General features: G+C 36.4%; 1 protein-coding gene across 2 annotated transcripts in view; it reads left to right on the top strand.

Moving 5' to 3' along the window:
* MAP7D3 (MAP7 domain containing 3) overlaps positions 1-22,833 on the top strand; it is a 33,007-nt gene that overhangs the window by 7,073 nt on the left and 3,101 nt on the right. The window contains exons 4-14 of one of the 2 annotated variants that reach the window (XM_037142227.2): positions 484-647; positions 4,301-4,406; positions 5,218-5,322; positions 13,974-14,602; positions 15,143-15,240; positions 15,501-15,706; positions 17,275-17,401; positions 18,968-19,103; positions 20,065-20,169; positions 21,188-21,241; positions 22,491-22,587. In XM_037142227.2, coding sequence (XP_036998122.2) covers positions 484-647; positions 4,301-4,406; positions 5,218-5,322; positions 13,974-14,602; positions 15,143-15,240; positions 15,501-15,706; positions 17,275-17,401; positions 18,968-19,103; positions 20,065-20,169; positions 21,188-21,241; positions 22,491-22,587 — 1,827 coding nt within the window. Of the gene's footprint in view, positions 1-483; positions 648-4,300; positions 4,407-5,217; positions 5,323-13,973; positions 14,603-15,142; positions 15,241-15,497; positions 15,707-17,274; positions 17,402-18,967; positions 19,104-20,064; positions 20,170-21,187; positions 21,242-22,490; positions 22,588-22,833 lie in introns of both variants that reach the window. The other variant, XM_037142226.2, reaches the window with a different exon arrangement.

Here is a 22,833-nt window from a genome sequence, read left to right as displayed (position 1 = left end):
TAAGCCAATGAACTGGCATGATCAATATGGTCTGTATAGATGAGGCCTTTGAAAGAAGTTTCCTAGTTGAAGAGGAAAAAACACACTCTGGTCCTGTGTTTTTAAAAAAAAATTCTTATTTTAGTGTACGCCGTGTTTATTGGGTGGGGTTTCACTTCAGCTCTCAACTCATCAGAAATATCATGGATGAAACTTTAATTGGAATTTTTGTTCAGACAGGATGAAAGTCATCTAAGTTAATTTAGTTGTGTGGAGTTAAATGAACACCCAGCGAAAATGCACCTGTGTTCGCTCATAAAATAAATGTTTAGTTTATTAGTCATTTTATTTTTAAGATTATTTTTCTTAAACGATTAAATAAAATGATTAGCACAGATTATTTTTAAGAAAGAGATGAGATATATTAATTTTCTCCTCTGTATGTAATGTGAAAAACTTTCAATATTTTCTTGGCTCCTACACCTTGTATTTGGAATATTCCAGCTACTAAAGAAATGCAACTCCTTGAAAAAGAAAGAAAGGCCAAGATCCAGTATGAAAAACAGATGGAAGAAAAACAGCGAAAGCTGCGAGAACAAAAGCAGAAAGATGAACAGCGAAGAATATCTGCAGAAGAAAAAAGAAAACAAAAACTACGAGAAGATAAGGTACATATTTTTCTAGACTGTTAAATTAGATGATACACTGTGTTGCCCGGATCTGGAATACTTTTTTTAAAGCTTCTCTGCCTTTACTGGTCCAACCTGTGGAAAGGGAACAAATGCCAATTCTTCCTTTCTTCCCTTCAATATTGGAGCCTCTTGTTCCTGTCCCAGTCACATTCTGGGTGTTGAGAACCATGGGCTTGAGGTAAAGAGGAGCCTTGCAGATCTTAAAACAAGACACCTGTCCACCTTCAGGACATGGCACGTAGGGTGCCTGGGGCCCGGGGTTTGCTCTGAGTAGCTCTCTTCTACCAAAAAGTTTTCAGTGACCTGATTCCTAATATGCACAGACCCACTATTTGGCCCTCCCTCCCAGGGCCCCATCTGACAGGCTTACTTCTCCCAACTACAACTCTGATTGAATGGCTGAGCCCCAGCCAGCCCCAAGCACTTCTCTCTTACACATTTCCCTGACTCCCTCTTGTGTGTGCACACACTCTCCCTGGCCCTCTCCCTCATGTTCTTCACATTCCCTTTTTTTCTCTGTTGTTTTGTGACCCACTGCTCTCTTTTCCTTTTTAGACTCAGTTAGTGACTTTGGCACTTTTTAGTATGAGTCACCGTCTTTGTGATGCCCTCTCTTTTTCCCTTCTGTCCCTCTCTGCCTAATTTCTTTTATTATTTATACATAGACATCTGGCTCCCTGTCTTGTTCTATATGATTCTGTCTGACACCAAATTTTTCTCTTGTAGTTCATTGTACTACTTTACTCTGAGTAAATTGACTCTTTCTTCTGACTCTGGCAAATTCTCTGTGACACCCTTCTCTTTCTTGCTGGCATTCTCTTTTCTTCATTCCAGTGACTCTTGGGTGTCCCTAAATAAGTCTTAGTCTGTCTTCTGGTTCTTTCTCTGTTTTATGTGCCTCAGTTTTCTTCCTTTGTTTTAGCGTGCCTCTTTTTCTCTTCTCATCTCTGTACCTTCTGCCTGTTGTTCCCTTAGTATGTGGGCTTTTATCTTTCTCTTTTTTTCTAGGTTGCTCTAAGTTTTACATTTCTTTTTCTCCTTTTTCTCTTTGGTTCCATTTCTCTCCCACGAGCACTCTTCTCTGTGTCTTTCTCTGTGATGCCCGTCTTTTCCTCATTCCTTCTGCACACAGTTGCTCTGGCACATGCCTCACCCCCAGCTTTTGCCTCCGTCTGTGGATCTTCCTTATTCTAGGACTGTCTTTGTGCCATTTCTTCCCCATTCGTAATCCATTACCACTTTCTCTGTCTTTTTGAACTTTTTCCCAGGAATTGCTTGTGCTCTTTTTTTTGCAATTCAATAGTTGATGGACTCTCATTTAGAAGTTCTGTCACTTAGTTTTTCTCTGTGAAATATGTCCTTAATTTACTTATCTATGTTGAAGAGAAAGAAGGGAAGAGAGAAAGAGAATATAAATTAAGAAAAGAAGCCCTGGCTGGTGTAGCTCAGTGGATTGAGCGCGGGCCTGCGAACCAGACAATCGCGGTTCGATTCCCAGTCAGGGCACATGCCGGGGTTGCAGGCCGGTTCCCTGCAGGCCAGTTCCCAGCAGAGGACGCATGAAAGGCAACCATACATTGATGTTTCTCTCCCTCTGTCCTTCCCTTCCCCTCTAAAGATAAATAAGTAAAATATTTTTTAAAAAGACAGAGAACCAAAGAAAGTAAAACAGAAAACTGTGTGTGCAGAGTGGGCCAGAGTGGAGGAGAGAGGCAGTCCCAAGGACTGAGAGAAAAAAATACCATCTTAGGGAAAGAGGAATCTGGGAGAATATAGAGGAGAATGCAACAGAATGACACAGCAGACAGAAAGGGAGCCAGAGACATCGTGAGAAAAGAGGCAGAAAGACAAGAAACCAGAGCCAAAGAGTATCGACCCCAGAGAGCTCACGTGGGGGATTACAGCAGGGACCATGGGACATTTTAAGTAGGCTATAGGTAGATCAAGGGAAAAACCCAAATTCCTGGTGCTGAGGAATGGCCACAGGAGATACCATATTTTGCCTTGTGTAATGCGCACTTTTTGTGTCCAAATTTCTGAGGGAAAAATAAGGATGCACATTATCCATGGGTAGTGAGGTACCTCCTTTTATCTGTTCTTGTGTTTTGTAATTACTTATTATATAAAATTTCTTGTACCATAACATGTTCAAAAATGCTAAAAAATCCTTTCTAATACAGAAAACCAGTATCTAAATATAAAATTAAAAAAACTGAATTACCCCTTACTGCTGTAGCTCAATGGATTGAGGGCTGGCCTTGGGAACCAAAGGATTGCTGTTCGATTCCTAGTCGGGGCATGTGCCTGGGTTGCAGGCCAGTTCCCAGCAGGGGACACATGAGAAGCAACCATACATTACTATTTCTCTCCCTTTCCCTCTAAAGATAAACAAATAAAATCTTTTAAAAAATTGAATTAAAAAATTAAATGATTTTCCCTGAAATTTTGAGCCATGGGTGCATATTGTACACAGCAAAATATGGTATATCTGAGTCACAGATGCAAGAAGGAACCTGTGAGCACAAGTTCATTTGGATGGAAACAGCAGGATGGAATTTTTAGGAATCAGTAATGTTCTATTAATATAAGATTAATCTTTGATTTTAGTGTTCATTATACTTTCTGGGTTTCTGAGTAATTTGGAACAATTTTCTGTTAGAAAATATAATTTTAAAATATTAACCTTACATACATTTTATGAAAAACATTAATAATTGCAGTTGCTACTCTTCTGAGAGGATACAGCCAATTCTCCATCTGCCTAGTATGTTTACCCTTTTTGCCCTCAGAGAAATGGTGGGAACATTACAAGGATGATGTTGCTAAGAAACGGTGGTTGTCAGGGAAAAATAGAAAAGCTAGCCCTGAAGTTAATTTGCTTACCTTAGTATAACCCATGATATGTTACAGCATAGGCCTGAAAAATATCTAAGTAAAGAAAACCATCTTATTTCTGGCAGTGCTTTCATTTTGTCATCATGTGGCATTGACATTTGTGTAGTTGTTATCCTAAGAAGTTCACATTAAACTTGAGGTCAAGACAAGCACATCAATTATCTTTTAAAAAACTGGATTATGTAACACCAGAATTTAAGATGCTATAAATGTGGGTACAATGGATGACTGTGGCATAGATTTTATGTCATGTGTGTTAGTTGATTTTTTTCCTGCCTTGTTCTAACAAAGAATTTCAGGTATATTAAAAAATACATACTACAACCACATGATGTATGTTTGAGGGATTCAAGCAGAGGGGAAATTAAAGCAGGAAAATAATAAAACATAAGGTATGATTAGTAAACACAAAATTGGTCCCCTTAGTCTTCTCTAATTGGTAGCAAGAGGCTATAAACGTGATTCTAAATTCTTAATGACATAAGCAGAGGAAAGCACAGTTCTTCAATTCAGATTCCTAAGATTAAAATCTAGTTATTCAAGAGAAGCACTAATATTGATTAATAAACTGAGACATGTCTATTTTTAACTTACCTGATACAAAAAAGATTCTGCCTGATAAAAAATTTGGTGATGGTGTTGTTTTATAACCCACAGATTACAGTTATACTAAACACTAAAAGGAATATGTAAACATTGTTGGCATTTACTTAATTTTACTTATTTATTTTAAGGAGAGATTCAAAGCCGTTGTCTCTCGTACGTTGGAGCGCAACAACTATATTGAACGTATGAAAAGATGGGAAGGCTCTATGACAGTGACCTCTGAAAGCAAAATGGGTAATTAATACAAACAGCATTTAAACTTTAAGTTCATTCATGCTTATATTTAAATATTGGCTGTTAGTGTAAGGTTGCATTTACAACGCAGATTCGAATTTTGTATCTTAAATGAAAATGCTGTCATGTACTCTTCTGCATGCACAGTATTTCACCTGTGTTGGGAGATTGCGAAAGAAACAGGTAAAAATTTTATAACTTTATTTTATCCAGGATATGCAAAACCTTACCAGTTAAACTTTTAATTAGTATAAAATGATTAATAATAAATAAGCTTGACACACTTTTTCCAGTGCATGTTTTTTAAATTTAAAAAAAAATTTATTTTATTTGTTATTTAAGTACAGTGTTCTGTCTTTTACTCCCATCTCAGCCCCCCCACCCCAGTACTCCCCACCTCCCTCCCATTTCCACCCCCCTTAGTTGTTGTCCATGTGTCCTTTACACTAATTCCTGTAAATCTTTCCCCTTTTTCCCCTGAAATTCCGTCCCTTCTCCCCTCTGGTCCCTGTCAGCCTATTATCTATTTCAGTGTCTTTGGTTATATTTTGCTTATTTGTTTTTAAAATAAATAAGTCTGTCTTGTTTACTATTGATGTACTGTAAACTTTCCTACATGTGGACTAATTCTACACGATTTCATAAAACCTAAATTAAATTTACATAGTCTTTAAGATATGACTGACAGTGAATGTTGTGTACATAATTAATCCATGTTAAGGCTCTGTAGAACTACATCATGAACTCATTTATTTTGACTAATGATGCTTTCTTAAAATAGGAATACAGTAAAAATTATATCTTTTTTCAGTTAGTAAACGATCTGTAGCTACTGAAAAACTAGAACAGGAGACTTCTGGATCAAACAAACAAAGAACTGGGCCATCTTCCAGTCTTCAGAATTCTGTTGCCAAGAGTAAGTAGTTATTTTATGTATTCCACTGAATTTCAAATCAATGAAATCAATTCTTTATATGTATTTTAACAGTACCACTTATTTTTTAGATTGTTCCACATTTGGATTTACTACAGAAGAGCACCACATTGATTTAAAGTGGACATAGTCATTACCATTTTGTATTTTCATCAATATACCAAATAAATATCAATGTATGCATATATGTAAAATCAGTATATCAATATAAATATCCAGTGTAAATCCTCTTTGTGACTTGTGTATTAATCACATCAGATTTGTTTGTTACACTCAGGTAGCCCAAAGTGAAACATATTTTGACTAAAAGTCATGGCCACTAAGTGACACAATAATTTATCTTAAAATTAATTCATATTCTTCTAACCTATGAATGAAATCTCTTTTTCCTAGGGACTAGTTAAACCAGCCATTCAATTTTCAATGTTTTATAAACATTACCTCATTTAAGGAAAATAATAGCATATATATAGCAATGGACAGATTGATCTGCTGCACATATATTTGTTATTCACAACAATTGTAAAGTTGACAAGCAAGTATAATTACCTTCCTGGTTTTATAGTGAAGACCCCAATGAATTTGCCTACTATGGATACATCAAATCAAATACCTTTTGCCTCTGGTTGTTTGCCCTTTTAATTTCTTATTTTAAAATTCATTATCTGAGTGTGTGTCAGTGACCGTTTCTGGTTGTAACACATGGTGCTTTCATTAATAATCAAAATGGATTAGGAAATCCATACACATAAATCAAACCCAAAACCCATTTTCTTTCTGGACATAAAAACAGAAATGATTATGACAGGAAAAAGAAATACTAAACATTCCACAGCATTCCCTCAAACTTAGCTATTAAAAAGGAGAAATACCACCCTGGCTGGTGTGGCTCAGTGGATTGAGTGCCAGCCTGTGAACTAACGGGTTGGTTGGAGGTTTCATTCCCAGTCATGGCACATGCCTGGGTCCAGGTCCCCAGTAGAGGGTGTGTGAGAGGCAACCACACATTGATGTTTCTTTCTCTCTCCCTCATTTCCCCTCTAAAAATAAATTAAAAAATTAAAAAAAGAGAAATACCACTTCTTTACCTTATGAATTAGAAAAAAAAGTGTAATTATAGTTTGAATTAGGGAAGAGGGGGTGGCTGGGGTGGGGGAAAATGGAGACATCTTTACTTGAACAATAAAAAATGTTTTTAAAAAGTTTAAAAAAATAAAAAATTGATAAAATTATAATGAAGCAGGAAATAGAGCACCCAAGATAATAAGAAAAACGTGTATTGGGAAACACTTTGCACAGTTAAATGCTAATTATTTTAAATTTCATGTGAAATAAAGTATCTTTTCAGAAGTCAAAAAAGGGGTTTCTTTGTTTTTTTGTATTATTAAGTGCCTTGACAGTTTTTAGAACAACGAAGATTGCTATAAAATTTCAATACAGCAAAAGGTTCTGAATCTGATTTAAAGTATAATTAGTTGTAGAAGTGGTTACCTTAGTGGGAAAGATTTCCATTTTGTCTAAATATTGTATTTTTAATATGGTAATTTTTGTTTTGTTCATACTTACATTATGTTATTTGTACTTTTAGGGCACTTACGGTTTCCAGCAATTTGCTGTGGGTTCTTTTGTTTGTCAGTTTGGGTGAATCACATTTTCTCTTGCAGTGGTTTCACAAAGTTGATCCACTTATCACCATTACCCTCAATATGTTTTTCCAAAACACTTTTATGTACAGCCTAGACCTATTCATAAATTAATGTGGGAAGATTTTCTGTAGCACCTTCTTGACATATAATAAAATTTATTTCACTAACTCAGTGTTTTAGAAATCATCGCATTGTCATGTTTACATACTTTCATTTTCATGTATCTTGTTTCACAAGCATTGATTGTCACTCTCTGATGTTTTGACATATTAGCAAAGATTTCCTCCAGAGATATTTATTACATTTTAGTATACTGAGCAGACACTGATATGCTTTTACTAATATGTCTACTTGCTGTATTAATGAGACATGTAAAGAGAAGGGACAGGTGATGAATTTGAAGATAATAATTCCTTAAATTGCACTGAAGAAGCAATTCCAAGTATATTTTAAAATTATTTCTTTACAATTTTTTAATACAAGAAGGTATGTGTGGAAGATACTTTGTAAAATAACTCGCTTAAAGGTACAGTCAGTATATTGTTAACCTTGAAATGATCAATGTTGTAATTAATCATTCCATGGAAAATAAAATCAATATTGGCAATGCCTTACCTTTGTAACATCCCTTCAAATTGAAATGAAACCTGTTCAATACATAGAGATGAGCATTTCAAAGTCAAATGAAGTTCATAGTCTAACCTATAGTATTTTAGGTAGCCCTGTTTTAAAATCTTGGCTGATTCAAATAGTCTACTTCTGCTCACTGCTGCCTCATATTAACTGCCTATATCATTTTGTCATTTTTTGCAGTATGATGATAAAGGATATGTGACCGAATAAGTCAATTACACCTTTGTGGTTCATGATGCTTAATTATGTTATCAATTCAGGAATTTTCAAATGATGCTATACTGTCAGTAATGTGCTCTAATTTGCAGATCCTCAAAAGAGAAATTATCTTTAAACAAACAGTTCTCAATATTCTGAACCAGAATATTGCAAGTGAAATGGAAAAGTGTCTACGCAAAAGATTATTTTCTCTGTGAATGGTTTGAGTTTCTAAAATTGTACATCTATTATACCATATGTTACTGATCATTATTGTTTAAAAATACTAGTTATAACTAAAAATAACACTAGTTATAACTAGTTAAAAGTAAAGTTACTTTAGTTATAGGTGTCATGGCTTAAGTCCACAATTAAAGGTGGTGCATTCCTAATTTGAGAATTTGATGTTAGGTAGTATCAGATATTAACCCTTCTAATTTTTATCATTTTCTAAATATTTTTATTTCATTTTATTTTTTTTATGGGTCCTTTGTACATTTCCTTGATGACCCTTCCCCTTCTTTCCCCCATTACCCCCATCCTCCTCCCCTCTGGTTACTGTCAGTTTGTTCTTTATTTCACTGTCTCTGGTTATATTTTGCTTGATTATTTGTTTTGTCGATTATGTTCCAGTTAAAGGTGAGATCATATGGTATTTGCCCCTCACCACCTGGCTTATTTCATGTAGCATAATGCTGTCCAGGTCCATCCATTGCTGTTGAAAAGGGTAGGAGCTCCTTTCTTTCTGCTGCATAGAATTCCATCGTGTAAATGTACCATAGTTTTCGGATCCATTCATTTACTGATGGGCACCTAGGTTGCTTCCAGTACTTGGCTATTGTAAATTGTGCTTCTATGACCATTGGGGTGCATAGGTTCTTTTGAATTGGTGTTTTGAGATTCTTAGGATATAATCCTAGCAGTGGAATGACTGGGTCAAAAGGCAGTTCCATTTTTAGTTTTCTGAGAAAGTTCCATACAGCTTTCCAAGTGGCTGCACCAGTCTGCACTCCCACCAACAATATACTAAGGTTCTCTTTTCTCCACATTGTCTCCGTCACTTGTTGTTTGTTAATTTGTTTATGATGGCCATTCTGACCAGTGAGAAGTGGTATCTCATTGTGGGTTTTTTTCCCACCTTTTCAGGTGGTATTGTTCCATTTTTCATTGTTGTTCAATATTTCATTTTAGGTAACTTATTTAAACTAGTTTTAAGTTTGGGGATGTAGAATCTCTATATAATATTTGAAATTTAAATGCTTATAAGCAAGTGCAGAGAGGATAGAAAATGTTTGAAAAAAGGAGTGGCTCAGTACCCAAATAATATATTTAAGCAGTTTGTGAAAAATAATATTCCTTTGCTTTTCATCTCCAGAAAAAAAAAACCCAGAAAGGATGTTTACCTTTGAGTAGAATATATAGCAAATTACATTCACCTACAGAAGCCGAACATGTAGAAGGAAAATAAAGTGGTTATTTTTAAGTAGCAATATATGTATTGCTACTTAAAAGAGATATATGTATGTAAACATTCAGTTGCTTGAAAAATCACTCCTAAAATTAGAAGCCAAAATATCCTTAACTAAAAATGTACTTTGGTGCCATGCTTGTTCTGCCAAAGCCAGAATAGCTTATCTTTAAATGAAATACATAGTTTTGTGATCATCTGAGCAAGGGGTCTTTCATGAAGCTGGTAAACTAGATGGCAGATACTGAAAGAGTTTTCTACTGGAAGACTTGATTCCATTAAAACATTTCATCAGTGTGCATTTAGAAGTTCAAAATACCCGGCCACATTTTGAACTTTGAAGTTTTGCTCTGTTGCTTCATAACATTACCCCACATTCATCCTTTGTGCATGTTTTTCCCGCTGATTATTACATGTAAAATTTCACAATTAATACTTCTTGAAGTAGTTTCTTTAACACCTTCCCCCCCTGACTCCCCTGTCAAACATTATTGTTGCTTTTTGTTTCATACCAATCCATTCACTCACTGGAGACTCTTTACTTCATTGATTCAGGTCAAAATCATTGTCACAGGGATCTTAAAGAGCATAAAAATTTATTGGAGCAATATACTTACAACAAGATTCATTTTTAGCAAAGAATTCTGTCAGTCCCTTGGAGTTTTTGGCAATGGACTGATCAGTATTATTGTTAGCAAAATTGTTTTGTCATTTTTAACTTTTTTGTCCGTATGTGAGTTGCTCCGTAGAGACTATCTGTTGAGTATGATTCTTTTAAGTATATTATCTAGATTCCTTCATTGCTATTGTCATGGTATGCTGGGGCCTTTGTCCCTTTATTCAGGTACTTTCCTAATAATGCAGTCTTTTCAGGTGGTATTGTTCATATTATGTATGTGTTGTTCTTACTGCTTGTACTTTTTGGCCAGGAAAGTTGTTGGCAGCAGTTTATGTTGTTTTGAGGGGATTGTGCTTAGCATTTATTTGTGAGGTCTCAAATTGAATCATTTTTATTCTCATTATTTAGTTCAGCAACTATACACTGATCTTTGGGAGAATGATTTAATCATGTGCCTGATCACCCCAACAAAAGCATCAATAGTGAGGAGCAAAAGTGCTGCTTCATTATCATTTCCTGGAAAAGGTACTCCAGGTCGTACGTAGGTAGGCATAGGGTAGAAAGCTGGAAAGTGTTAGTATTTGCAGTTAAAAAGTAGGTTGTGTCACTTAATTTGTTGCAGTAAGGAATGAAAATAATTTGAATCAGTAGCTTCAAAGTGAGTGATTTTATTCAACATTTTATGTTGTGCATTTATTTTATGACTTCTATCATGGTAGAGTAGTATTTGGGCGATAGTTAATTTATAGGATGAGACAGGTAATTTTGGTGATGGTTGTTAAATTATAAATCTTTATGGGTTGTTTGACCTGTGCTTAAGTGTGTCACTGTACTGTAAAAAGTACTGGATTTTAAAAGTATAGAAAAACTTAATATCAAGGAAGGAAGATTCCTACTGCACCCTTTTTGTTGTTGTTAAAATGTGGGAGAATAATGTTGAGTTGCTCTTTAGCTTTTTTTATTGTTGTTCAAGTACAGTTGTCTCCATTTTCCCCCCACCCCACCTATTCCCAGCCCCCTCTTTTGACCCTGTGCCCTTTGGCTTTGTCCATGTGTCCTTCATTCATGTTCTTCAAAACACTTTTCCCTTCCCCCCATTATCTCTCCCAGCTCCCCTCTGGTTACTGTCAATTCTTAATTTCAATGTCTGTGGTTCTGTTTTGCTTGTTTGTTTGTTTTGTTGATTAGGTTCCAGTTATAGGTGAAATTATATGGTATTTGTCTTACTGAGAACATAAAGATTGTTAGTAAAATAAAACACATTTTCAGTGTTGTGGATTTTTTCATTTCTAGGTTACATATAATTGGGTAGTTAGATGTCCTCAGTAATGGAGAGGTCTAACACTGATCCCAGCATTTGTTTTTCTCTTTTTTTCTCCACTTTTTCATTTCCAGAATATAACCCATCCCCTTTTCTAATCACTCTTCATTTGATTATTAAAATGTTCTCACTTTCTGGTGGCGCATCTTTTGGTTTGAATTCCTGGCTTTTTTTTCTTTTTTTAAATATTTATTTATTTATTTATTTTTGGAGAGGAAGGGAGGAGGAAAGAGAAGGAGAGAAACATCACTGTGTGGTTGACTCTCCCACACCCCCAACTAGAAACCTGGCCCACAACCCAGGCATGTGCCCTGATGGGAATCAAACCGGCAACCCTTTGGTTCATAGGCAGTACTCAATCCACTAAGCCACACCAGGGTGAATTCCTGGCTTTGTTTATTCCTAGTTATATGTATATCAGATTATTATTTGCCAGACTCCCTTCAATTGGATACTTTTAATTACTTTCATTTAGTTTAATATATTAAACTAAAAAATATGTATGATAGGAGTAATATATTTATGTATATATATTTTATTTTATATATAAAATAAAATGTATACGCTACTCCCATCTCAACATTTTGTCTTAAATTCTATAACTAATAGAAATTTAGTTATACTTATTATAATACAATAAATATATTATATATTTTGTAACAAACTGTCTGTGCTAAATAATGGGACTCTAGGCACATGTGGATAAATAAATAAAATGCTTTCTCTACCAAAAGTGAGAGACTAAAAAAGAACATTTAATTTAGTCAAATTTTCTACTCATAAGTAGTCTTTTTATAATTTGTTCTATTTTTATTATTTGATAAGATCATATAAAATTTCCACTCATATTTGTTTATTTTTAAAAGATTTTATTTACTTTTTAGAGAGAGGGGAAGGGAGGAAGAAAGAGAGAAACATGAATGTGTGGTTGCCTCTCACGTGGCCCTCACCGGGGACCTGGCCCACAACCCGGGCACGTGCCCTGACTGGGAATCGAACTGGCAACCCTTTGGTTTGTAGCCCACACTCAATCCACTGAGCTACACCAACCAGGGCTCCACCCATATTTAAAGATAATGTGACACATTTACTATGTCTTTTGCAAAATTATTCTTTTTCTAAAGATTTTATTTATTTATTTTTAGAGAGAGGGGAAGGGAGGGAGAGAAACCTCAGATGTGTAGCTGCCTCTCATGTGCCCCCCACCAGGGACCTGGCCTCCAACCCAGGTATGTGCCATGACTGGGAATCAAACCAGCCACCCTTTGGTTCCCAGGTTGGCACTTAGTCCAGTGATACACTCACCAGCCAGGGCAAATTTACCATGTCTTAAGAAAGCCACCAACAATTACCTTTTAAAAAATGTTTAACAGCATATTTTTCTTTGTGGGTTTTTCCCCCCCCACAAAATAGGATCATAACCTGCTTTTGTTTAAACTCAGTGTATGTTACTTTTATGTCCAAAAATTCTATTACTCTTAATGACTGTCTTACTATAATCCAGATTTTTTGTTGAATAGTTGCATTATATTTTGTATTATTTCAATATTATAAAAATGCTCTCAGTAACTTTATAAATACATTTTTATTTATCTTATTTTTCTAAGTATAAAACTAGAAGTAAATTTGTTGCAACAAATAGTATGTACTTTTTAAATTTTATTTTAATTGTTCATAATATGTACTTTTTAAAATGCCTTTTGATACATGATTGCCAAAATGGCCCCCAAGGAGCTTATGCAAATTCACATTCCCACCAGCAGTTTATGAAGTTGCCTGGTCCCCAAAATTGGTACCAAGTATTATCATTTTGGTTCATTATTAACCAAAACATACTTAGATCATTAAAGCTGGAAGAGACCTTGGAGATCCAGCCCATTCTGATTAACATCTTATTTCAATTTTTAAAAATTATTTATTGGGATGAGATTGTTTAATAAGTTTCTAGTATATAATTCTATGATATATAAACTGTACAAAGTACTGTATGCTTACAACCCACAGTTTAGTCTCCCTCCATCACCATATATTTGACTCTCTTTACCCTCTTCAACCTCCCCTTACCCACTTTCCCTCCTGGTAACCACCATACTGTTGTCTGTGTCAGTGAGATGTTTTATTTACTTGTTTGTTCATTTATTGCTTTCTGTTTTATAACTCACAAGTGAAATCACATGGTTCTTGTCCTTTCCCCATCATATTTATTTTGCTTTGCACGATATTCTCAAGATTCATCCATGTTGTTGCAAATGTTCAATTTTTAGTATGGTTAACAAAATGTTCTTTTTTATATTCTACTCTAAAATAATCCTGTATTAGAGTGTCTTGCATAATCACCTGTAACAGTAACTTCCCTGGCCCTGGTGAAGTTGTTTAGACTATTAAAAAGTATATAATATCTTGCAGTTTTTTTGTATGAAAATCATTCTGCACTATAGTGTGATTAAAATAGAAATGGCTATTGCAAACATCAATTTGGAGAAGCAGCTTATCTTCATGTGTAATGGATTATTGCTTTCACGGTGATTCTATTGGTGGTGGTGCTTACCAGTGCACCAATTTTGCCATGCTTCTGTCCTGTGTATGTGATTCATTTCACTAAACACTTTAGTGATGTGTGTAATCCTTGTCATTTCCTTCTCAATATAGCCTCTGTCTCTTTTCTATTCCTATTCTGGAGAATAGGTGCATTTCTGTGTTGTGAAATTTCTAACTGAAATTTTATTCTTTCTCCTCACTCACCCATAGGTGTCCACAACCCTGTAATGCAGTATGCAGACATGCCCTTGCTTAGCCCTAGCAGTGACGAATTGAAGAATACTGTAGAGCTTTGCAAGTCAACAGTGGCAATATCTCCCCAGGAAAAAGAAGAAACACCCCTCAAAGTGGGCCTTGAAGCACCCCCTGAGGGGAGTGCAGAAGTGGCCCCCAAGGCTGAGGCAAGTGTGGAAGCAGCCCCCAAGGGGAGTTTGGAAGTGGCCCCCAAGGCAAGTATGGAAGCAACCCCCAAGGTGAGTATGGAAGCATTCCCAGAAGTGAGCGTGGAAACACTGTCTGACAGCGTTGAAATATCACCTGTGGGGAGTGAGGATGTGTCTCTTGTGAGCGTCGATCCGTCCCCCGAAGTAAGCATGGATTCGTCCTCTGAGGTGAGCCTCGACTCATCTCCAGAGGTGAGCATGGAAACATCAACTGAGGCAACCATGGAATTGTTACACAAGGCTAACATGAAAATGATTCATGAGGAAAGCTTAGAAACAATCCCGGAGGAGTCCATGGAGGAGCCTGCTACTGCAAATGTGAAAGTACCCCCTGAGTCATGCCCTACAGTGGGTGTGGAAACATCTTCCAAGGTGAAAGTTAGAGGCACTCCACAGGTTTGTCAAGTGCTGTTTATTGACTGACCTTCTATTAAAATCTGTTTAATTGTATAGATGATGTGATAGGTCAAGTTTCCCAATATAAACAACTTATGATTTACAGCATTCAGCAATAAAATGAATAAAATAGGGTAAGTCAGTTTGATGATTTAAATTTCTGATATTCTTTGTACCCATTTCCCCCAAAGGTAAAATACTAATTTTCAGTAGAAAGGAGAAGATGTAAGAGTTTATATGAACTGTGCTTTTAAATTCTGAAGAAAAAAAATTTGAGAAATATTGCAAACACTTAAATTAGGATTTAGAAATAGAATTAGGCTTTCAAGTAAAAGATTTCTTTTAAATTAATTATCTCTATGTTTTGTTCTAATTGTGTAATATGAATTGTTAGTCTGGAAGAACATCTCTCTGTAGTAATTCTCATAATTAGGAGTTTTAAGAAGCTATAATTGTGTATTATTCAGAATATTTTTTCTTAGAAAAGCCAGCTGTAGTTATTGCTAGTAATTTCTTATCTGGTTGTATTTATCACTGCAGAAATCAAAACCCAAAAAGAAGCGCGCATTGACACAGGTACCAGTTTCTAGATGGCCATCTGCAAGTGGATGGTGTTCGTCCTATCCCTTCAGTGCTAAGTAAGTAGCTTATTTGCAGTGTTTCTGATACGTATTTTACCAGGATAAATTTTATATCAGTGTTTCATAATTGAAATAATATATATGGTAATGTAAATATAAATAAAAAACCTAACAGACAAAGGGTTTCCTTTGTATATTATAAAATATCATGAACACATAACGCATTTTATTAAATAGTACACTGAGAATTAATCAGCACATGTAAATTACAAAATCATATCAGATTTTCCCCATTAACTATAACTTTTTCTCAGTAGGCAAAGCCAAAAGAACTATCCACCATCTTTTTTTCTGGTCATGGCAAAACAACCAGCACAATCTGCGCTTTCCTGTAAAGCACTTCCTGTTCAGTATGACCTATATGCACAAAATGTATTAGATACCATCAGAAGGAAAAAAGAATCAGTTTCTAAAACCACTATCAGCTCTGAGGCTGTGAGCCAAAAGTGCGTGACCAGTGAAGGTAAGTTCCTTCACTGAGTTTATATTTTGGCAACATAGCAAATGTTAAGATATGGGAATGGTTAACTTTATTCTCCAATTCAGGTAACTTTGGGAGTGAGCTTTCTTTTAGATAGAGGATTTAACCAGTCACTGGCACAGTGCTTACTTTTCCTTGTCAGACTTTGTTTACCCTTATCCCCTTGTTTTTGGAAAATCCATTTTTGGAACTGGTATTTTAAGTACTGGTTAGGTGAATGCATTGCCCAGGTGATCCTTGCTGTCCCTTCCAGCTCTGAGAGTGCATGGTTTTAGGAATGGCTGAACAAGTTTCCATCAGGACCTGTAGGTCAGTGGCCACACATAAGCTGTAACATGTCTAGGCAGTATGTGCGTTCCTGAAACTACCGTATTGATATTTTGCCTGTTGATCTGTTGTCAATATCCAGATATTGCTTAATTAAAATTATTTTTAGAGAGGGGGAAGGGAAGGAGAAAGAGAGGGAAAGAAACATCAATCAGTGGCCTCTCAAATGCCCCCAACTAGGGACCTGACCCACAACCCAGGCATGTACCCTGGCTGGGAATTGAACTGGTGAGCTTTTGGTTCTCAAGCTGATGCTTAATCCGCTGAGCCACACTAGCCAGGGCTTTTGCTTCATTTTAAATATATCTTGAGGAATGTTGCTTTTTGAAGGAATTTCACAGTGAATTTTTCTAACAGGAACAATCTTTTTTTTTTTAGATTTAATTTTCTTTAGAGAGGGAGGGAGGGAGAGAGAAGGAGAGAAATATCAACGTATGGTTGCTTCTCATGAGTCCCCTGCTGGGAACTGGCCTGCAACCCAGGCATGTGCCCTGACTGGGAATCAAACTGCGATCATGTGGTTCGCAGGCCCGAGCTCAATCCACTGAGCTATACCAGCCAGGGTAGAACAATCTTATTATAAATTACTCATTCTAGATATCTTACAACTCACATGTTTATATGTGCTTTATTTAAAATAAATTAATCATATGGATTAAATATTATCATGCCTTCCTGCCGTCACCTATGTTACTGATATGATACTCTTGGTTTCTTTGGCTATCTGCAGTTACCCAGTTTATGAGCAATCAAATATCATAATACACTATTATCAATGGTGAGCTAGACAGTAATTATTTAGTAAAAATGATGAACAAATTTAAAAATGTATGCTGGATTTAGTGTTTTCATTTAATCAAGTATTTAAGATTTGCACACTTGATTTCGACTAAATATAAGTTTGATTTCCCCTATATTCAGTATAAATCTTTTTTCCCATAGGGTCCATTTAGTAAGGTATCTCAAAAGAGTTAAACCAAAGTAGGAGGGAAGAGTACATCATTTCATTTTGGAACAAGTAGTTATTAAAAAGAAAAAATGCTACTTGTTGAGGAGTTGGGGTTTTGAACATAATGTGTTACATAGTCACGGATCACTTTTTATAAATTTTAGAGCATGTATACATACTATTTTTAATGTTTTTGGTTGTCTTACACCTCTTTATTGGACTGAGAGGTACTAAGTTCTCTGAACTAACTGTTCTCCATGTGACTTTAAACTAGAGACTGTGGGTAAGAGCTCACAAGGGATTATGAGTGCTGAGGAGGAAACAAACATTTTGGCAGCAAAACACCTTGCTCATGAACAGAGAGAAAAAGAAGAAAAACTACAGAAAGAAATGGAGCAAAGGTCAGCACAGTATCATCCTTTCTATGCTATCAGTCTTGGCTGGGTCTGAAGTTTGAAAGTCAAAACTTGCCCTCAAATTCGATGTATTATGAATTTTCAGAAGGTGATGGACTTTTTCTTGAGCATGAATCAGAAATGAGTGTGGGAAGCATCTCAAGCAAAAAGAGGACATGGGTGGGACAGGCCCCTTTTATCTTCATGCATTGTTTCGCTTGAAAGTGTGTCATAAAGACACATACAGAAACCAAAACTCCTGTCAGGATCCCGGATCTCAGTGATGGCACCTGAGTAATCACACAAGACTGTTTCTGTTGGCATTCACTGGTGTCAGCTCCTATCTTTTTCAAGAGTCTTTTGTAACTTTATAGTTTGTAAACCTGGATTGTATACTTCTTTGCGTTTTCATAATAGTGCTTTCCAGTGACCTTTGGGACACCTGAATCTCATCAATCATTTGGAAGAATTTCCTGTGGGCAGCAGATGTCTTGTACAGTTGTGTGCATTCTGACTCAATTAGAGGCTTTCTTGATCCTCCCATCTTATTTTAAAAGATTTTATTTATTTATTTTTAGAGAGGGGAAGGAAGGGAGAAAGAGAGAGAGAGAAGTATCAGTATGTGGTTGCCTGTCACATGGCCCCCACTGGGAATCGAACCAGTGACTCTTTGGTTTGCAGTCTGTGCTCAATCCACTGAGCTGTACCAGCCAAGGCTCTTGATCCTCCATCTTGAGGCCCATTCTAGTTCGGACCCTGGAATATAAACCTCTGTTCACTGGCTAACTTTTTTTTAAAGATTTTATTTATTTGTTTATTTACTTACTTTTACACAGGGGGAGGGGGAGAGAGAGAGGGAGAGAAACATCAGTGTGTGGATGTGTGGTTGCCTCTTACACACCCCCTACTGGGGACCTGACCCACAACCCAGACATGTGCCCTGACTGGGAATCGAACTGGTGACATTTTGGTTCACAGGCCAGCACTCAGTCAACTGAGCCACACCAGACAGGGCCTGAGTTTGTTTTTAAATATTAAGTGTTTTGTAAGTATAATCACATGCTTTCCAAGTACTTTATAATATGGCTTTGGGGAAAAGGAGAAGGCAATTATGTGGAGAGCAAAAAACCTATAATTTGAAGACAGTTATTCATTGCCTTATGTAAACAGACCTGACTTTGCATTTTAAAAATGGTAAATACTGATCTTTGTGGACTGGGCTTTCTACCTCTGGGCACTATCAGACCCTCCTCGAAATTACCCCTATCACACCCACATGTGTAAGTAGAGAGCCACATCTGTCTAAAACGGTTAAGGAGGAGTGATATTCTGTCTTTCTTCTGTCTCTCTTGTGTTTTAAGATACAAAGTAGCTCACCACTCAATTGAAATCTTCTTCTCCCAAGGGCTAGTTTCCCCCATTTAAAAAAGGTGAAAGTGTGCAAATCGTGTGGAGTAAAAACACAGAAAATGTAGTGAATCTGGTGTAAATATAAATTGTACTTACTGCAAGCTGTGTATAATAGAGACCAAGAGAAATACCAAGAGTTATTTAAATATTCTGCATCATTAGGAAAGAGATAGACATGGCAAAGAAAGAAGTGGATGGCCAAGAAGTGTTCTCAAAATTTGACAATGAGCAACGACAAAAGAAAATAAATAAGAAGAAAAGATGTCCGGACCAGCAAAACCAGAAAGTGCTGTTACAGGTTTGTTGGCTCTGCACTTTATCAGAGGATGAGAACTAGGTTATAAAATTCGGTTGAAACCCAAGGCAAAAGTGTAATTCTCCAAGAAGGAAGATAAACAGATGCTGCCTTCTGTGGCTGCATTTTTACATTTCAGTCTAGCGAGCTAATAATCCCACTTTACTGTAAGTCACTCTCAGCCACCTTTGGCAAAATCCTAGAGTGTTTATCAAGGGAAACAAAAGCAGAAAGCAAATTACAGATTAGCTGTTCTTTAGTTCGTCCACATAAACAATATTGCAGCTTGGTTTCAGGGAATCCAAACCACTCACACAGTTTAAACATACTAAATGTAGGATTTTCCCAATCTTGCATTCTGTGGTGACACTCAAAATTGCACCCTACATCTACCCGACAGATAAAGATAGAAATTATAAATACCTCTAAAAGTTTAAAGTCATCAATTCACCAATAAGAATGTTTAACCCATGTAAATTCGAATCACTAGGTAAATAATTCCCCAAACTAAGTTTGAATAGCCTAGTTTACATTACACTTTTAGTGTATCATTTATCAAAATCAGTTATGTATATATAAATGATTGTATACATTTGGATTCCTGGAGAAGGTGCCTTTAACAATCCTCTTGGTGCTTTTGAGAAGTGTAAGACTTGAGTTCTATTGCTATGTTAATGGATAGCTATGCAATCATTTCCATTCTTTGTAACTATTAATGATAACCCCAAGTTTCTGGAGAGGACTAACACATGCCTTCTAAATGCTCAAGATAATAGTTAGCCTGGTTTTGTACATTTTAAGTAATGCTTTGAAAACTGATAGTCCATATGTGTTATTGGCACTCTCAATCAAAAGGTTACATCCTTGTTACACTGGATAACAATTTATTGTTTAAAAATTTGAAACTAGTGTCTGAAGTCATTCAGATATATTGAGATGAAACATTTTTATACAAATTTCCTAGAAAGGGGACACCAAAAGAAAAGCTCAGGAGGAGGCCAACAAACACAAGAAGGAGCAGGAAAAACATGTGCTATGGAATTTACAAGAAAGATCAGAAAGAAAAAAGGTAATCTCTCTCTCTGTCTTTGTTGTGGGGGTTTGATTCTTTGTTTAAAACAATGTTATGCACATGATATTAAAACCTGTTTTTGAAAATCACAAATAAGTGATATGCCAGGCCCTGGTTGTTTTTACCATGCTACTGTCTTCTTCCTTATCCAAGGATCTGACCTCTCCTACCTAGCAGAGTCTCCTTTTATTGACCATACCTCTCCCTAATGGACCATTGGTGGCCATTAGAGTGATGTTTCAATATAGCAAACCTCTAGGAACAAAGCTGCTTTGATCAGTTACTCAGATCATGATAGGGGTTGATGGAAATTTGGTTTTCTTCTAATTTGGGCTAGAAATTGTAGCAACTGAGTGGGAAGAAGCAGAAAGTACAGGTCTTTCTGAGAGGCCAAGGTGCAGATGATTTGTATGGTAGGACCTCACATTGTGTAACTCATGTGCCTCATCTGGGAGCAAGGAAGGGACTTGACCCTGGCTGAGGTGCTGCAAGTCCTCTGTCAGATTCATCACCCTGAGGAGGCCAAAGAATTGTAGTTCTCACTTACAAGGGAAGAAGTGTACACTGGGAAAGAATTTTTATCCCTTCTATGCGTGTGCTTTTTCTAGTAACAAAAGCTCTGACAATTTTGTACCTGGGTGTATACTCTTTTCATTAACATCAGCCTCAGATATGGTCTATTCAGACTAAAATTATGTTTAAAAATTCTAATTGTTTTGTAATAATGTGTGTTTAAGTAATAAATTTCAAAGTCTGAAAAATGAAGAGTAAGGAATCATTTGGATGTCTGAGTTACTGTAACAAGTACAATTATCACCATTCAAGGTGTTTTTTAGATGACTGAGACCTGGACTAGAAAAAGGAATTCAACTGTTGCCCAAGGTCTTGTGTCCATTAAGTCTGTGGCTTTGGAGCAGCTACTGGTACTCTCCACTTCTGGAAAATGGATATCAACTTCTTTGGGACCACTGTTTGGTATTTAATGTTTCTTGTTTGAAATTGTGTTTTTCTTTAGAGATTTGATGAAATTATGAAGCGGACAAGAAAGACAAATTTGAATACCTCAAAGGTAATCTCTGTGCTCCTGCCAGCAGTGTATATTTCCTGTTGCTTCACATTCTTCAGTTTTGCCAATCTGGTGGTAATAAAATCAAGTATTACACTGCATTTTCTTGATTATTGAAAAGGTTGAACATGTTTTTCAGATCTTTAGTTAGCTTTCCTGTTTTTTGTTTTCTTGTGTGAAATGCTTATGTAGGTATTTTGCCCAGAAATTTGGGGCTGATTTGTCGTTTTCTTACTAATATGTAGTTCTGTAAATGTTCTAGATTCTACTTCTCTCTTGGTTATATGTGTTGCAGATAGCATCGCCCACTTTATGGCCTTGTCTTTTCTTAATTCTGTCTTCATTTTCACATTGTTGAATTTACCGATATTTTTTATGACTAATGGATTTGGCTACCTTTTCATATGCTTATTGGCCATTTGGATATTTCCTTTCATGAAGTGCTTTTTTAAGTCCTTGGCCTATGTTTCTGTTGGTTTGCCTGCCGTTTTGATTGATCTGCAGGAGTTTTTACCTGCTCTGGTTATGAGCCCGTTGGATATATGTATTGCAGGTGTCAGTTCCCATACTGTAGTTTGTCCAACACTCTCATAATGCCTTTTTTTTCATAATGTCTTGTGATGGACAGAAGTTCATGTGAATAAACTCAAACTTAGCACATTTTTCCTGTATGGTTACTTCTTTGGGGAGTCTGTCTCATAAGTATTTGCCTAACTGCCCTTATCTTTTAATGGATCACAGGCATTCAAGGTCTTTTTCTCCAGATTCTATGTCCTTTGCCTTCTGTGCTACAAAAGTCATGCTGTGCCTGTTTACCATTGCCCAGTTGTGGTCACTCATGCCATGAAAATTTAGAATAGAAATACCATTTCTGAAAAGTTCTGGGAGACACCGTCTCAAAGATGATTCAGCCCGTTGGCCTGAGAAGTTCACCTCAAGCAGTAGCCAAGAACTTGTGTAGTTATTCACCAATTGTCTCCACTTTCCCTTAGTTCGAACTTGGAGTGGGGAGAGAGCTCATGCCAACCCAAAGCTCTTGTCCCTTGGCTACTGGGACAAGAAGTCTTTCATTCTTGAGTGTCTTTCCTTACCTGAAAGACACCATTAGAGCCATTTGTCCTATATCCTATAGATTTTGGGGGCCCAAGAGTAGATTTCTAAAAATCTTTTAATTGAAATTGGTCTTCTTTGAAATAACTAAGTTAGGATGATTGAATATTTATTTAACCTTGATTTTCTTTTTTCGTCATAGGTTGTACAAACAGTCGGCACTGACATATACAAGGAACATGAGGCAGATGATGAGGATGAGTCTGAGAGTGATGACACAGATTATTTTGATCTACCAGGTTTGCTTGCCTTTTGAGTTTTCGTAGTCACTATATAAGAGCTAGACTGCCTAGGTTCATCCAAGGAATCCTCTGCTTCTGACCTGTGTGACTGTGGGCAAGTTACTTAATCTGTGTGTGTGCTCAGTTTTCCTGTGTGAAAAAGGGGAAGCAAGGTATTGTCCTCCGAGGGTGGCCAAGAGGTTTCAGTGAGATAATCTCTGTAATGCTAAGAGAATAGTGCCTGACACATGGTGAACTGCCAGC

The sequence above is a fragment of the Artibeus jamaicensis genome, unplaced genomic scaffold (genome assembly GCF_021234435.1).
Source record: "Artibeus jamaicensis isolate MK-2021 breed Jamaican fruit bat unplaced genomic scaffold, CSHL_Jam_final contig_240, whole genome shotgun sequence".
Lineage (NCBI taxonomy): Eukaryota > Metazoa > Chordata > Mammalia > Chiroptera > Phyllostomidae > Artibeus > Artibeus jamaicensis.
The sequence above is the reverse complement of the archived record's forward strand: the minus strand, read 5'-3'. Positions and strand labels throughout refer to the sequence as shown.